At 42.5% G+C, this 17,450-nt stretch overlaps 1 protein-coding gene across 1 annotated transcript in view; it reads left to right on the top strand.

Moving 5' to 3' along the window:
• PIP4K2C (phosphatidylinositol-5-phosphate 4-kinase type 2 gamma) overlaps positions 1-17,450 on the top strand; it is a 70,061-nt gene that overhangs the window by 22,404 nt on the left and 30,207 nt on the right. The window contains exon 4 of the mRNA XM_073663302.1: positions 11,871-12,017. Coding sequence (XP_073519403.1) covers positions 11,871-12,017 — 147 coding nt within the window. The remainder of the gene's footprint in view (positions 1-11,870; positions 12,018-17,450) is intronic.

Here is a 17,450-nt window from a genome sequence, read left to right as displayed (position 1 = left end):
CGTGTGCTGTACTACTTGCAGCTGAGCAATGATGCCTATGGTATATTTTTTATTTTATACCATTTGTAGCTGTTAAAAAATAAATATATGTGTGCAGATTTTACATGCTTTTTTTCTGCCAGGGAGAAGCGTTTTTTAAGCGTTTTCGCATGCGTTTTTTCCAGCGCTTTTCCAAGCGATTTTGAACATCACTTGGAAAGTGCTTGACAAGTTGGTCACTCAATATAAATCCATGCAGCTGGCATGGATTTATATTGTGTGACCAAATTATGCTGCTTTAAGTGCAGCATCAATAGTAAAAAAAAAAAAAAAGAATTAAAACGTAAAAAATAAAAAAACAAAACATTATACTTCTCAGGTGGCGTCCTCTGTGTCCCGCGGTGTTCAGAAAGGACCTGTGGTGACGTCATTTAGTCAGCTGACAGGTCACGCGACCGCTGACGATCACATGACTAAATGACGTCACCGCAGGTCCTTTCAGAACACTGCGGGAGGCCGAGGACAGAGGACGCCGCCGGAGAGGTAAGTATAATGTTTTTTTTTTTTAATATTTTTTTACATTTTAATTTTTTTTTTTTACTAATGGTACCCGGGTCTGGAGGAGAGTCTCTTCTTCGCCAGACCCGGGTACCATCCGTGCACTGAACCGCATAACATCCGCATGTATACATGCGGATGTTATGCGGTTCAATGCAAGTCAGTGGTGGCGATTTCTCCGCGATTACTCACAATAAATGGTTGTGCTGCTGATTTTTCCGCAATGATAATCCACATCGGAAGTTTCCGCAGCACGTGCTCAGCACATGCGGATTATCATTGGGAAACATGGCAGACCAAGCGTTTTTAATGCGTTTTCGCGGCGGAAAAGCAGCATAAGTTGGTCACCCAATATAATTCCATGCCAGTTGCATGGATTTATATAGTGTGACCAACTTGTCAAGCACTTTTCCAAGTAATGCTCAAAATCGCTTGGAAAAGCGCTTGAAAAAACGCATGCAAAAATACATGCTGAAACGCTTCTCCTTGGCAAAAAAAAACACATGTAAAATTCGCATGTGTTTTTTTTTCTGCCAGGGAGAGGCGGATTCTTTCTGAGTTTTTCTGCATCAATTCAGCATCGTGGGCACATAGCCTTAGAAACACAAAGCATCTCAAGAGTCTTTAAATCTTCCTTTTGGTTAATGGCTTCTTCAATCACTAATTTTCTAATACTTTCTCTTTCCAAAGAAACACCAAGTTTGCAGGCCATTTCTCCATTAAGAGCTATAAAAGCTGGTCGTGCAAATAATAAGGGTACACCGTACCCCACAAACTGCATGGAACTACTGAACCCAATTTATTATACACTGCTCAAAAAAATAAAGGGAACACTCAAATAACAAATCCTAGATCTGAATGAATGAATTATTCTCATTGAATACTTTGTTCTGTACAAAGTTGAATGTGCTGACAACAAAATCACACAAAAATCATCAATGGAAATCAAATTTATTAACCAATGGAGGCCTGGATTTGGAGTCACCCCCAAAATTAAAGTGGAAAAACACACTACAGGCTGATCCAACTTTGATGTAATGTCCTTAAAACAAGTAAAAAATGAGGCTCAGTATTGTGTGTGGCCTCCACGTGCCTGTATGACCTCCCTACAACGCCTGGGCATGCTCCTGATGAGGTTGAGGATGGTCTCCTGTGGGATCTCCTCCCAGACCTGGACTAAAGCACCCGCCAACTCCTGGACAGTCTGTGGTGCAATGTGACGTTGGTGGATGGAGCGAGACATGATGTCCCAGATGTGCTCCATCGGATTCAGGTCTGAGGAACGGGCGGGCCAGTCCATAGCTTCAATGCCTTCATCTTGCAGGAATTGCTGACACACTCCAGCCACATGAGGTCTGGCATTGTCCTGCATTAGGAGGAACCCAGGGCCAACCGCAGGAGTATATGGTCTCACAAGGGGTCTGAGGATCTCATCTCGGTACCTAATGGCAGTCAGGCTACCTCTGGCGAGCACATGGAGGGCTGTGCGTCCCTCCAAAGAAATGCCACCCCACCCCATTACTGACCCACTGCCAAACCAGTCATGCTGAAGGATGTTGCAGGCAGCAGATCGCTCTCCACGGCGTCTCCAGACTCTATCACGTCTGTCACATGTGCTCAGTGTGAACCTGCTTTCATCTGTGTAGAGCACAGGGCGCCAGTGGCGACTTTGCCAATCCTGGTGTTCTGTGGCAAATGCCAAGCGTCCTGCATGGTGTTGGGCTGTGAGCACAACCCCCATCTGTGGACGTCGGGCCCTCATACCACCCTCATGGAGTCTTTTTCTAACCGTTTGTGCAGACACATGCACATTTGTGGCCTGCTGGAGGTCATTTTGCAGGGCTCTGGCAGTGCTCCTCCTGTTCCTCCTTGCACAAAGGCGGAGGTAGCGGTCCTGCTGCTGGGTTGTTGCCCTCCTACGGCCTCCTCCACGTCTCCTAGTGTACTGGCCTGTCTCCTGGTAGCGCCTCCTGCCTCTGGACACTACGCTGACAGACACAGCAAACCTTCTTGCCACAGCTCACATTGATGTGCCATCCTGGATGAGCTGCACTACCTGAGCAACTTCTGTGGGTTGTAGAGTTCATCTCATGCTACCACGAGTGTGAAAGCACAACCAACATTCAAAAGTGACCAAAACATCAGCCAGAAAGCATTGGTACTGAGATGTGGTCTGTGGTCTCCACGTGCAGAACCACTCCTTTATTGAGGGTGTCTTGATAATTGCCAATAATTTCCATCTATTGTCTATTCCATTTGCACAACAGCATGTGAAATTGATTGTCAATCAGTGTTGCTTCCTAAGTGGACAGTTTGATTTCACAGAAGTTTGATTTACTTGGAGTTATATTCTGTTTGTGTTCCCTTTATTTTTTGAGCAGTGTATATTTTAGGAGTCGGTCCATTTTATGCTGATTCTGACTCCACCAAAATGGACACAGACTCCCGGACTCCCTCCACAGCCCTGATATTTAGACACAAACATACTCTTTAAGGATATGTGCACACTTTTCAGGAAATATTGGCTTTTGCTTTTCCTTGAGCATTATTATGATTGTTTGGCTGGTGGTGTTGGTGGGTTTTTTGGAGGGTTTCTGATCGTGAAGAAGCAGAAAGCTTGTTCGATGCGTGAAATTATTTGTTGGTTTGCACAAATTAGCATTGTCCTTGGGGGCACATCATTATGTATAAACAGGACCTGCACCGAACAATGGCAGCCATTGCCCACACAACTATCTAAGTACTGATCTTTCTGTGCACACATCAGTATGCAGTCTGCCTGTCTAAACATGCTATTAAACGACTGCTGATTGACAAATATTTGCCAAACAGCGGTTGTTAAACACCGTGAATCATCTAATGTAAACCCAGCGTAAAAGGAATCAATATGATTTTTTTGCAAACTCAGGAAATGTTGTGGGATGTAAAGAAGAATCAGAAGAACAGCAAAAAATTAACAGTTTTCAGAACCGAAGAAGTTTCCTGCACGAGCTGGAAATGCCTCGTTGTAACTTGGTGCTGGGCTTTACAGTCTAACATTACTCAAGTTGAACGCCAACTACTTTATATTCATGAGTCTTACTTTTTAGAAAAGAATCCATAAAATCCTCTTATTAAAGCAAATCTGCTTATCACGGTATAATGAAATGTCTTTCAGTTACTAAAGGCTAAACTATGAGAGCGGCAGTAGAGAAAGATGAAGTTTTATGAAGGCATGTTATAAAGTAGAACGAATCCATTTTATTTTTATTCTACCATAATGGGAAGCTAAATGCAGTCGAATGCTATATCGTGGCTCTTACACTGACCACAATGCCCGGTCCCCGGTCCGATGGCAGGTCCCCTGTCCGGAGCTTACAGCCTCCTATGTGCCTAGTAGGCTGTAAGGATGAGCCCGGGGACTCCTATTGCTTTATATGCAGGATTTTCTGCAGATTTTAGCTTTAAGTCAGTAGGAAAATATTTAATTCTCTGCAAGCAGTGCATTTTTTTTGTGTGGTATTTTTAACACTATTGGTGGGGTGTTTGTTTTTTTTTTTGGTTTGTTTTTTAATTCCCCCCACCCTTCACCTCTCAAACTCTGCATGCTTTAGTTGTGGTGTGTATTTCCTGTAGGTTTAGAAACGCATGGAAAAAAAAAAAGCAATTGTGTATAAAGATACCAGAACGAATGTAGTGAGAGGGGCATCGCTTAAATACTGCAGTCAATCGCGACAGTGGAATCTAAGTTGTTCTTCAGGACCGGACAGTCAAGAAAGGATTAAACTGTCTTTTGGCAGCATTAATTAAAAGGAACCTGTCAAATTCTTGCTGCTTGTACCACAGGTAGCATGAATAAGAGGCCTTGCTGCACGATTGCAGCCAGGTATGTTTTACTCTGAAACGCTGTGGTGTTTTACAGCAAACCTGGTTTGAAAAGCTGACCTTATAGGTAGATACCCCTGACTAGTCTGGTCAGCGCTCAGCTGGCTCCTCCCCACTCCAGTTGATTGACAGGTCTGTCCCATGTTTGTACATAGAGAGAGACCTGTTAATAAGCTAAAGCTGGGTGGGCCGAGGGCAGCGCCGAACTAGTCAAGTCTCGGCCTATAGTCCCTGACTGGTATTTCAGACTGTTCAGAGTAAAACATGATTGGCAACAATACTACTCGCAGGCTCGGATTCATGCTGCCTCTGGTAAGGGCTGCATGAATCTAGTGACAGGTTCCCTTTATCCTCCTAATTTTCTTACCCTAGTTAGATGTGTTACTTTTGGTTAATATAGTAATTTTCCTAGATATAATTGAGAATCTGACACTCTTATTACTTCAATGTCTCACATTTTTATGCCTTACTACCAGCATTATTGCCTACTGTAAAAGATCATCTCACTCAGCAAAACGCTGCTGTGGCACAGACTCTGTGATCCCCAATTAGTGCTCATAAAACTGTGTGACTGTTCAATACACTCTCTGATCTCCATAATTAAGGAAGAAAGAGAAGGTTTAGCGGTCAGCTGGAGAGGAGGAGAATTAACCTGCATTTATATTGAAAGATTGTCATGAACAAGCGTTCTTAAAAAAAGACCGGTTCACTATTTTGCAGTGTAAACGGGCTGCCGTTCACCCAATGAATGAGCCAAATTTTATTTTGTGGAGCGCAAAAAATCATACTTCTCGGCAGTACATTTTCCTGTGGAAACCAGACTGGCACTGCCCGGGAACCACTGCAGCTTATGCACACTGAGCGATCTACTACCGATCACTCAGTTTTCTTTTGTCTGCCTGTGTAAATGTGCTTTTATCAACCGCCGATCGTGACGCCGATCAGTCCGTGTGAATGGACCCTTAGGCACTGCATTCCAGCTAAGACACATTAACACATTCAATGCAGTAGTGTACCCTACACCCACCCATTTCATGACTGTCTGTAAAGGATGATATATGAGCAAAACTTTTGGGCCACTTTTAGTTAATTTATTTGCCACAATAGACTGCTAGGAAGTCAATAGTTTGTCATTCGATATTATTCTATTGTTATATAGTGTCCAATGATGGTGGCTCAGACATAACATCTCCTTAAGCCAGGGAAGCATACTTGTATACAGCGGGTGAAATAAGTTTTGAACATGTCACCAGTTTTCTAAGTAAATATATAGGTGCTATCAGCTTGAAATTCACACCAGGTGTTTGTAATGACGCGCCCCCTGGGGCTGTGGAGTACAAGGTGGCGGGCCGGTCGGTTCTTTTGGGATAGTCACGGTGGCGTGACCCGGTCCGTGGCCCCGGGCGGTCAATAATGGAGGGGAATAAAGTTTTGGGGGTAAAGTTTTGTGACACCACCCGTGGTATGTGGCTATAGGTGGCCGCCGCTGCTGTTCAGATCCACTGGGGCCGTTGGTGACACAGCAGAGAGTTCAGCTCTCCACGGGTAGAGCTAGGCCCCAGGGCAGTTAAATTGGTAGCTTTGTTGTTGGTGTAGTGCAAGGCAGGTGACGCAGCAATTAAGTCAAGGACACAGCGGGGTGCAGTCTTCAAGTTTTTACTCAGTTCTTATGATGTTCCAGGTTACAACTGCCAGCCGGTTATAACAGCCCACCGAGTCCGGTGTCCTCCGGGGAAGTAATCCAGCCAACTCTCAGATAACTTGGGTGCACTTGATCGGGACCCCCTTCTTGTGTACATTTCCCGGGTCGTCTCTCTCTTCGCTGGCTCTCGCCCTCCTGCCCTGCGCCTCACACACAGTGTTCCGAGCCAGTGGCCGCAGGCCTTGTCGGGCGACGTCCTCTCTGTCCCCTTGGTCCTATATGGCCACCTTTTCAGCGAATGTGTGTGGTTTTGGCTACATCACATAGAGATACCGCAGCCTCCCGTTTGCTACAGAGTCTTGCAGTCCTCCACTAGTCTGTGGCCGCTCCCCTACTGTAACCTGATCCCTTCTCCCGACTACGGTCGGCGTAAGTTCAGGCGCACAGGTGGACTCCGCACTTCCCGTGCTCCTAGGATCCCTTCTCTCTCTGGAGCCCTTCTCTGACTCCCTCGCTCCTCTCGTTCTCTCTCCTACGGGGCCCCACTGACTGGGCCTTTACTCTGTCTGGACCCTACTCCTCAATGGTCCTCACTCACTAGGCGCTTCTAGATGTTTCTACCTGTCTTTTTTTTATACTGTCTGTCATGTGACCCACGTCACAAACTGTCACTCTACGTGGTCCCCTCTACCTTCAGTCCTTCCTTCAGTGCTCCCCTAAACTACTTCCTCCACCCACCTCCTCTACCTAGTTCCCTCCTCCAGACAGACAGGGACTGTGCTTTCCCTCAGGAGCAATCTCGCCCTTCCCTACTGGAGTGATGGATGTGGTGTTGGATGTGGGTGTGTGGGTCCCGGGTAGTGCTCCCTCCTTACCCGAGAGTGGGGTACCACACCTCTGGCTGAGATGCTGTACCTCTGTGGCGACTGGACCCGCAGGGGCGCCACAGTAACAACCCATCTAATCCACACTCAGAAAGAAATCCAAGCCATAGATGTCCATAAATTAACACGGAAAAAGTATTGAACGCTCTTACTCAAATTTATTTAATACTTTTGTACAAAAGCCTTTGTTGGTGATGACAGCTTCAAGACACCTCCTGTATGGAGAAACTAGTCGCATGCATTGCTCAAATGTGATTTTGGCCCATTATTCCACATAAAGACTCTTCAAATCCTGAAGGTCCCATAAACTCCTTCTATCAACTCTGAGCTTCAGCTCCTTCCATAAATTTTCTATTGGATTCAGGTCAGGTGATTGGCTGGGCCATTGTAGTAGCTTTATTTTCTTTCTCTGAAACCATTTGAGAGCTTCCTTGGCTGTGTGTTTGGGATCATTCTCTTGCTGAAATGTCCACCTTCTTTTCATCTTCATCATCCTGGTAGAAGGCAGCATATTTTTATCAAAAATATCTCAGTACATTTGTTCTTTCATCCATCCTTCAATTATATGAAGTTTGCCAGTGCCATATGCTAAAAAACATGATGTTCCCACCTCCAAACTTCACTGTTGGTATGGTGTTTTTGGGGTGATATGCAGTGCATTATGCCATCCAAAGAGTTTAATTTTGGTCTCATTTGACCAGACTATATTCTCCCAGTATTTCACAGGTTTGTCTAAATGTTGTTGAGCAAACTTTAAACGTGCTTGAACATGCTTTTTGTTCATCAATGGAGTCTTGTGTGGGGAGCGTGCATACAGGCCATGGAGGTTGAGTGCATTACTTATTGTTTTCTTTGAAACAATTGTACCTGCTGATTCCAGGTCTTTCTGGAGCTCTCTATGGGTGGTCTTTGGCTCTTGGGCAACTCTTCTGATTCTAATTACTTTTCTGTCTAAAATCTTGCAGGGAGCACCTGGTCATTAGTGTTGAGCTATACCTTCCGATATCGGGAAATATCGGATCGGATTGGATCGGACCGATACCCAAAAAATATCGGATATTGCCGATTCCGATACCGGAAAACAATGCAAGTCAATGGGACACAAATATCTGAATAAAAATAAACCCTTTCTTTCCTTGTAGGTTAATTCTACATGAAGGAAAACAACTAAGAATAATGTAGAATGTATTACATGAAAAGCCGGCAATTCAGCAGCAGCATACACAGGTACCCGACAATTTAGAACAGAAAGAATAGAACATCACACATAGATTAGATAGAAACATGTCAGTCACATATATATGAAGTATAGTGACAGTGTTGCTTACTGTACTTGTCATTTAGTGTAAAGGATTTCTTAAAAAAAATAACAGTGTTTTCATGCACCGTCTCTTTAAAAAAGCCGGCCGGCAATTCGGCAGCGGTACCCGACAATTTAGAATAGAAAGAATAGAGAATCACACTTAGATTAGATAGATAGATAGAAACATGTCAGTCACATATATAAAAAGTACAGTGATAGTGTTGATTACTGTACTTGTCATTTAGTGTTAAAATAAAGGATTTATTAAAAAAAAATTGGCGTGGGGTTCCCCGTAATTTTAGTCACTAGCTGAGGTTAAGCAGACGGCTGGGGCAGATGTTTGAAGCCTGGGAAGGGGGTAATACCCACGGAGCTTCCCAGGCTACTAATATCAGCCCCCAGCTGAATACCTAGCCTTTACTAGCTATTAAAATGGGGGACCCCCAAAAAAAATGATGTGGGGTCCCCCCTATTTTAATAGCTAGCAAAGGCTAGGCAGACAGCTGGGGGCTGATATTAATAAATCAGGAAGGGTGCCTTGAATATTGGCCCCCTCCCAGGCTAGAAACACCAGCCGTCAGCCGCCCCAGAAATGGCGCATCCATTGGATGTGCCAATTCTGGCACTTGGCCTCGCTCTTCCCCCTGCCCTGTAGCGGTGGCAGTGGGGTAATTGAGTTGGGGTTAATGTCAGCTTATAATGCCAGCTGACATCAAGCCCAGGTTAGTAATGGAGAGGCGTCTATAAGACACCCCCATTACTAACCCCATAGTCAAAGTTAAAAAAAAAAAAACACAAACACCCAGAATAAAGTCCTTTAATTGAAATAAAGACACAATTCTTTATTGTTCTAAATTAAACCATACTTACCATCACGCCCATTCCAGCTGAAGCCAATGTCTTCTGCAATAAAAGTAAAATAATAAACCAACATCATCCTTACCTTTCCATGGTTCCCATGACAGCTTCAGCTCTGCTACATTGACATGACAGGCTGGATCACAGCCGAAAACTGCCATCCAGCTTGCCATGCCGCACACACTGAGAAGCGCAGGCATGCTTGCGCTCCTCTGTGTCTCGCTGTGACTGCATAAAGATGAGCCGAGGTCATGTCCAATGAACTCAGCTCACCTTATGCACGTCACTGACAGCGTGGGAGAATTCTCCTGCACTTGCGGCGAGCGTGAGAGAATTCTCCTGCTGAAGCTCTGAGCGTTGAAGAATTTTCCCACGCGGTCAGTGACGTGCATGAGGTGAGCGGAGTTCATTGGACATGACCTCGGCTCATCTTTATGCCGTCACAGCGAGACACTGAGGAGCGCAAGCATGCCTGCGCTTCTCCGTGTGTGCGGCATGGCAAGCTGGATGGCAGTTTTCGGCTGCGATCCAGCCTGTCATGTCAATGTAGCAGAGCTGAAGCTGTCCTGGGAACCATGGAAAGGTAAGGATGATGTTGGTTTATTATTTTACTTTTATTGCAGAAGACATTGGCTTCAGCTGGAATGGGCGTGATGGTAAGTATGGTTTAATTTAGAACAATAAAGAATTGTGTCTTTATTTCAATTAAAGGACTTTATTCTGGGTGTTTGTGTTTTTTTTTTTTTTTACTTTGACTATGGGGTTAGTAATGGGGGTGTCTTATAGACGCCTCTCCATTACTAACCTGGGCTTGATGTCAGCTGGCATTATAAGCGGACATCAACCCCAGCCCTATTACCCCACTGCCACCGCTACAGGGCAGGGGGAAGAGCGAGGCCAAGTGCCAGAATTGGCGCATCCTATGGATGCGCCATTTCTGGGGCGGCTGACGGCTGGTGTTTCTAGCCTGGGAGGGGGACAATATTCATGGCACCCTTCCTGGGCTATTAATATCAGCTCCCAGCTGTCTGCCTAGCCTTTGCTAGCTATTAAAATAGGGGGTACCCCACGTCATTTTTTTGGGGGGGTCCCCCATTTTAATAGCTAGTAAAGGCTAGGTATTCAGCTGGGGGCTGATATTAGTAGCCTGGGAAGCTCCGTGGGTATTACCCCCTTCCCAGGCTTCAAACATCTGCCCCAGCCGTCTGCTTAACCTCCGCTAGAGACTAAAATTAAGGGGAACCCCACGCCAATTTTTTTTTTTTTTATAAATCTTTTATTTTAACACTAAATGACAAGTACAGTAACCAACACTATCACTGTACTTCATATATATGTGACTGACATGTTTCTATCTATCTAATCTATGTGTGATGCTCTATTCTTTCTGTTATAAATTGTCGGGTACCGGTGCTGAATTGCCGGCCGGCTTTTTTAAAGAGACGGTGCATGAAAACACTATTATTTTTTTAAATAAATCCTTTAACACTAAATGACAAGTACAGTAAGCTGAGCGCTGCCATCCAGCTTGTCATCCTTCAGAGACACTGCAGAGCGCAGGCATTATGGGAACTTCCGATTCCGGTATTTGATATTCTAAAAGTATCAGAACTCTGATACCGCGAATATTGGTCGATACCCGATATTTCAGTATCGGAATGCTCAACACTACTGGTCATGGTCTACTTATGGTGAAATGATGTTCTTTCCACTTCTGGATTATGGCCCCAACAGTGCTCACTGAAACATTCATGTAGTTTAGAAATTCTTCTGTAACCAATGCTATCAGTATGTTTTGCAACAATAAAATTACAAAGGTTTTGAGACAGCTCACTGATTTTACCCATCATGAGATATTTCTTGTGTGGCACCTTAGTAATGAGACACCTTTTTATAGGTCATCAGTTGAACCAACTGATATTACTTTTCACCAAGTGGCAGGATTGCTTTCTAATTACTGATAGATTTCAGCTGGTGTCATGACTTTCCATGGCTTTTTTTTGTTGTTGTTTCACGTATTCTATACATTTTTGCTGTGTCATTTTCATTATTGCACATAACTTAAATCAAACCATAGAGATCTATAAATTACCAGCTTGTGTGGATTGGATGGGTTGTTACTGAAGACTGGTAACAATTTCATGTCCGTTGCACCTTTTAGAAATATATTTACTTAGAAAATTGGTAACGTGTTCTGTACGTATGTGACCCGCTTTATATTTCTCACACTGCCTTGGGATCTTGACTGTTCATGATATTGAAAAAATCGATGTAAAATTAAGGCTTGTGTTGTAGACCCTTAAACACCAGGTATCGGGAGCATCATTCTGCAGGAAAAGCTATGATGAGGCTGCTGCAGCCCTTTATTCTGAGATTAGGTAGGATTCTTGGAAATCCAAGTGATGATCTATTCTAGCAACTATCCAATATTTTCTATAGATGTAGAACCACTTTAAATTTGGCTGGTTTTCTGTGTGATGTGGTGTTGGCCTTGATCCTCCTAAGTAGTCTGAATAACACTTGGTTTTAGATTTTGAAGTGTCCAGATTTGGTTACCTCTACTGAGCCAGGTAAAGTTGTAATGGTATTGGAAAATTAACATTGTTGACTACTTATTCCACCAGAATGTGGTTAGATCTTCTGGCCATACCAGTTTCTGATCTCTGCTGGGCTAAAACAATCTACAGTGTTGTCTGGTTGTAGTATGAACGTTTACTTTCCCTCCTCATCTTCATTCATTAATTACATGTGCCCGACATCTGATTTCTAATCTTTATTTTAGGTGTCTCTGACACGTAGTTCTCCATACACTGAAAGTGAAGCTCATGATGGACGATTTCTTCTGGCTTATGACAAGACTCTGGCTGTTAAGGAAATCTCCAGTGACGATGTGGCAAATATGCACAGTATCCTCTCTGACTACCACCAAGTAAGTAAAGCTAAAATCGCAGAACATATTGGCGTTTCATGCTGCTGTCCGCATGCTTATGGTTTTCTATGTGATGGCAGCATATGGTGGAGGGGGTATATGTAGGATTCTACGATTTCATACAGAAATATTATTGCTGCCCCCCACCTCATTGCGATTGATGGCTGTCAATCACTCTTTCTCTGAGTCCTCACAGCTGTTTGATAGCTTTTTGCATGTAAATAATATGAGCTACTAGTAAAATCTGCGTGCTGCCAACTCTTCTTTAGGCTATGTTCACACATAATGTTTTTTTTTTCAGCATTTTTTGCTGCAGATTTTTATGCAAATTTTCAGCTGCCCTTTTCAGTACCAGTAAAGTCTATGAGAAACCAGAATTCTCTGTTCACACATCTTGTTTTTTTCATGTGCCTTGCATGTTTTTTTGGAAAATAGAGCATGTTACTTCTTTCAGCATTTTTTCACCCATAGGAAGTAATGGGTGATGCAAAAAACGCTGAAAAAGCGCACCAAAATTTTCTTCAGCGTTTTTGATGGCAAAATAGAAGGGTTCTTTTTTTTTCATAGAACTTTATGTACGTGCATAAATAGAGACGGAAGGACAGCGAAAAAAACGCTGAAAAAACGCACCAAAACTGCTAGAAAAATACTGAACAAAATGCTCCTGAAGATAAAGTTTTGCCTCAGATTTGTGATGCAAAAAAAACCATTGTGTGAACATAGCCTTAGCAGCAAAAAAAAAAAAAATGCCATAGGAGAAAGATGATAACTTATTTAGGTTGTTAGGCTGGAATAACTCTTTACAGCAAAACTATCTACAGGGTAAGTGATAACTTAGATTAGTTGACGTTAGTGGCATATGTCCTATCTTTCCATTCAAGTCTATGATGCTGAACAAGATGGCGGAGAGCCCCTTAACACTTGGTTATCTTCAGTGTCTTAAAGAAGTTGGCTCATGTTAGTAAATCGTTAAAATTGTAAAGTGCTTATAAAAATGAGCAACTTTGCAATTTGCTTCTTATTAAAAAAAATACTCTCCGTTCTCCCGAATGAAGGGATTTTAAATATCAGTTTGTGGAGTAGGTTATTGGTCTCCTCTGCAATGGCCAGTTTCATAGGCAAGGAGCGCGCTCTTGCAAGCTTGCAAACACTGCTCTGAAGCTAGCTGGATCCGTCCAGCTTCAGCACCCCTGCGCTCATCCGATAATGCAGAGGAAAAGCTGCCTAGGCTAGCAGCACTGGAGAGCGCGCAGTTCAAGCTGCCAAACAGTGAGCTAGGAGGCAGAGGAGGGGTGCGCTCCTGAAGAACAACCATGAAACAACCCCTTGTACACATTAGACAGCTGTAAGCTTACAGCTGTCTTTCAACTGCTACATACACAGGTATGCTTGGCTCAGCTGGGCGCTCTGAGAGGTCTACGGCCAGACTCCCCTGTCCCCTGTCCAGGGAGCACAAAAGGATCAGATGCTGAAATTAGGCATGTTGGATCGTTCCCTGACATCTTTTGGGAGGCTCCATACAAATTAGTCTGCGATCTGATATGCATGGTTTCTGCCAGCTTTAGTCTAATGTATGGGCGTCTGTTGGCATTGAATGGGACAGCAGGCCATATGGTCAATTTACTGTACTGGTCAACTCTTAGCTGTGGTGTTATGGCCAAGAGAGAACAGTGGAGATTAGTCCCAGTTCTCGCAATCATGATTCATACTCTCATGGATCTAACTTTTATCACCTATCTAGATGATAACTTGTTTAGGCTGGGATATCCCTTTAACTAGATCACAAATACAACATATTGAAGGTTGTTGAAGCCTGAAAGCCTTCCCATTCTTGTGGGCTCTTACACCATATCCAATCTCATTCCCAGTTTGTGTAGTGTAATCTTTTCTTTGTCATGAACTAAATTCTTTTGAGGGATTACCATGAAATAATGCTACTGTATCAGAATTTCCTAGTTACCAGTGATATAAATATATATTAACTAATACAAATCTATAGAACTGCAAAGTACCACAGAATATTTTGACACTACATTAATAAAATTATATATTGTGTGTGTGTATATGTATATACAGGTGCATCTCACTAAATTAGAATATCATCAAAAAGTTAATTTCAGTTCTTCAATACAAAGTGAAACTCATATTATATAGTCACTACAAACAGTGATCTATTTCAAGTGTTTATTTCTGTTAATGTTGATGATTATGGCTTACAGCCAATGAAAACACAGAAGTCATTATCTCAGTAAATTAGAATACTTTATAACACCAGCTTGAAAAATGTTTTTAAAATCCGAAATGTTCTCCTACTGAAATGTATGTTCAGTAAATGCCCTCAATACTTGGTCAGGGCTCCTTTTGCATCAATTACTGCATCAATGCGGCGTGGCATGGAGGCGATCAGCCTGTGGCACTGCTGAGGTGCTATGGAAGCCCCGGTTGCTTTGATAGCAGCCTTCAGCTCGTCTGCATTGTTGGGTCTGGTATCTCTCATCTTCCTCTTGACAATACCCCATAGATTCTGTATGGGGTTAAGGTCAGGCGGGTTTGCTGTCCAATCAAGCACAGTGATACTATTGTTTTTAACCCAGGTATTGGTACTTTTGGCAGTGTGGACAGGGGCCAAGTCCTGCTGGAGAATGAAATTTCCATCTCCAAAAAGCTTGTCGGCAGAGGGAAGCATGAAGTGCTCTAAAATTTCCTGGTAGACGGCTGCGCTGACTTTGGTCTTGATAAATCACAGTGGACCTACACCAGCAGATGACATGGCTCCCCAAACCATCACTGACTGTGGAAACTTCACACTAGACCCCAAGCAGCTTGGATTGTGTGCCTCTCCACTCTTCCTCCAGACTCTGGGACCTTGTGGAGTGTGTCAATGGCTGCCTTCTGGATATCTGTCAAGTCAGCAGTCTTCCCCATGATTGTGGAGCCTACTGAAACAGACTAAGGGACCTTTTTAAATGCTTAGGAAGCCTTTGCAGGTGTTTTTTTTTTGTTTGTTTGTTTTTTTATTATTTTAATTAACTGAGATAATGACTTTTGTGTTTTAATTGGCTGTAAGCCATAATCATCAACATTAACAGAAATAAACACTTGAAATAGATCACTCTGTTTGTAATGACTCTATATAATATGAGTTTCACTTTTTGTATTGAAGAACTGAAATAAATTAACTTTTTGATGCTATTCTAATTTAGTGAGATGCACCTGTATATATGTATATTGCAGAGCTGGGGTCCTGGGTTCAAATCCCACCAAGGACAACATCTGCAAGGAGTTTGTATGTTCTCCCCGTGTTTGTGTGGATTTCCTCTGGGTTCTCCGGTTTCCTCCCACACTCCAAGGACATACTGATAGGGAATCTAGATTGTGAACCCCAATGGGCACAGTGCCGATAATGTCGGTAAATTTGTCTGAATTGTAAAGTGCTGCGGAATATGTTGGTGCTATATAAATAAAAAGATTATTATTTTATATACAACCCATGGCAAAAATGATGGATCACCGGGCTCTGAGGATGTTCATTCAGTTGTTTAATGTTGTTGAAAAAAAGCACGTCACAGACATGGCACAAAACTAAAGTCATTTCAAATGGCAACTTTAGGGCTTTAATAGACACTAAAAGAAATCAAGATTAAAAATGTGGTACTCCGTAAGGGTTATTTTTTTTCAGACCAAGCATAGGGAAAAAATTATGGAATCTCTCAATTCTGAGGAAAAAATTATGGAATCACCCTGTAAATTTTAATTTCCAAAACTAACACCTGCATCAAATTAGATCTGCTCGTTAGTCTGCATCTAAAAAGGAGTGATCACACCTTGGAGAACTGTTGCAGCAAGTGTACTGACATGAATCATGGCTCCAACACAAGAGATGCCAATTGAAACAAAGGAGAGGATTATCAAAGTCTTAAAAGAAGGTAAATCATCACGCAATGTTGCAAAAGATGTTGTTTGTTCACAGCTGTGTCTAAAATCTGGACCAAATACAAACAACATGGGAAGGTTGTTAAGGCAAACATACTGGTAGACCAAGGAAAACATCAAAGCTTCAAGACCGGAAGCTTAAAGCAATATGTCTCCAAAACAGGAAATGCACAACTAAACAAATGAGGAACGAATTGGAGGAAACTGGAGTCAATGTCTGTGACCAAACTGTAAGAAACCGCCTAAAGGAAATGGGATTTACATACAGAAAAGCTAAACATAAGCCATCATTAACACCTAAACGGAAAAAACAAGGTTACAATGGGCTAAGGAAAAGCAATCGTGGACTGTGGATGACTGGATGAAAGTCATATTCAGTGATGAATCGCGAATCTGCATTGGGCAAGGTGATGATGCTGGAACTTTTGTTTGGTGCCGTTCCAATGAGATTTATAAAGATTACTGCATGAAGAGAACATGCAAATTTCCACAGTCATTGATGATATGGGGCTGCATGTCAGGTAAAGGCACTGGGGAGATGGCTGTCATTACATCTTAAAATGCCCAAGTTTACATTGATATTTTGGACAGTTTTCTTATCCCATCAGTTGAAAGGATGTTTGGGGATGATTACCTAATTTTTCAAGATAATGCATCCTGCCATAGAGCAAAAACTGTGAAAACATTTCTTGAAAGAAGACACATAAGGTCAATGTCATGGCCTGCAAATAGTCCGGATCTCAATCCAATAGAAAATCTTTGGTGGAAGTTGAAGAAAATGGTCCATGACCAGGCTCCAACCTGCAAAGCTGATCTGGCAACAGCAATCAGAGAAAGTTGGAGCCAGATTGATGAAGACTACTGTTTGTCACTCATTAAGTCCATGCCTCAGAGACTGCAAGCTGTTATTAACCCCTTTACCCCCGAGGGTGGTTTGCACGTTAATGACCAGGCCAATTTTTACAATTCTGACCACTGTCACTTTGAGGTAATTACTCTGTAACGCTTCAACGGATCCCCCTGATTGAGATGTTTTTGTGACATATTGTATTTCATGATTGGGGTAAATTTTATTCGATATCACTTGCGTTTATTTGTGGAAAAAAAATGGAAATTTGGCGAAAATTTTGCAATTGTCAAAATTTTAATTTTTATGCCCTTAAATCAGAGAGATATGTCGCACAAAATAGTTAATAATAAATAACATTTCCCACATGTCTACTTTACATCAGCATAATTTTGGAACCAAATTTTTTTTTTTATTAGGGAGCTATAAGGGTTAAAAGTTGACTAGCGATTTCTCATTTTTCCAACAAAATTTACAAAACCATTTTTTTGAGGGTTTTTTATGACCGAAAATACCCAAGTGACACCATTCTAAAAGCTGCACCCCTTAAGGTGCTCAAAACCACATTCAAGAAGTTTATTAACCCTTCACATGCTTCACACCAATTAATTGAACGTGAAAGGAAAAATGAACATTTACCTTTTTTTTTCACA

Source organism: Phyllobates terribilis, unplaced genomic scaffold (genome assembly GCF_046119375.1).
Source record: "Phyllobates terribilis strain yellow unplaced genomic scaffold, ASM4611937v1 Scaffold_2__4_contigs__length_985480577, whole genome shotgun sequence".
In the NCBI taxonomy this organism is placed as follows: Eukaryota; Metazoa; Chordata; class Amphibia; order Anura; family Dendrobatidae; genus Phyllobates; species Phyllobates terribilis.
The sequence above is the reverse complement of the archived record's forward strand: the minus strand, read 5'-3'. Positions and strand labels throughout refer to the sequence as shown.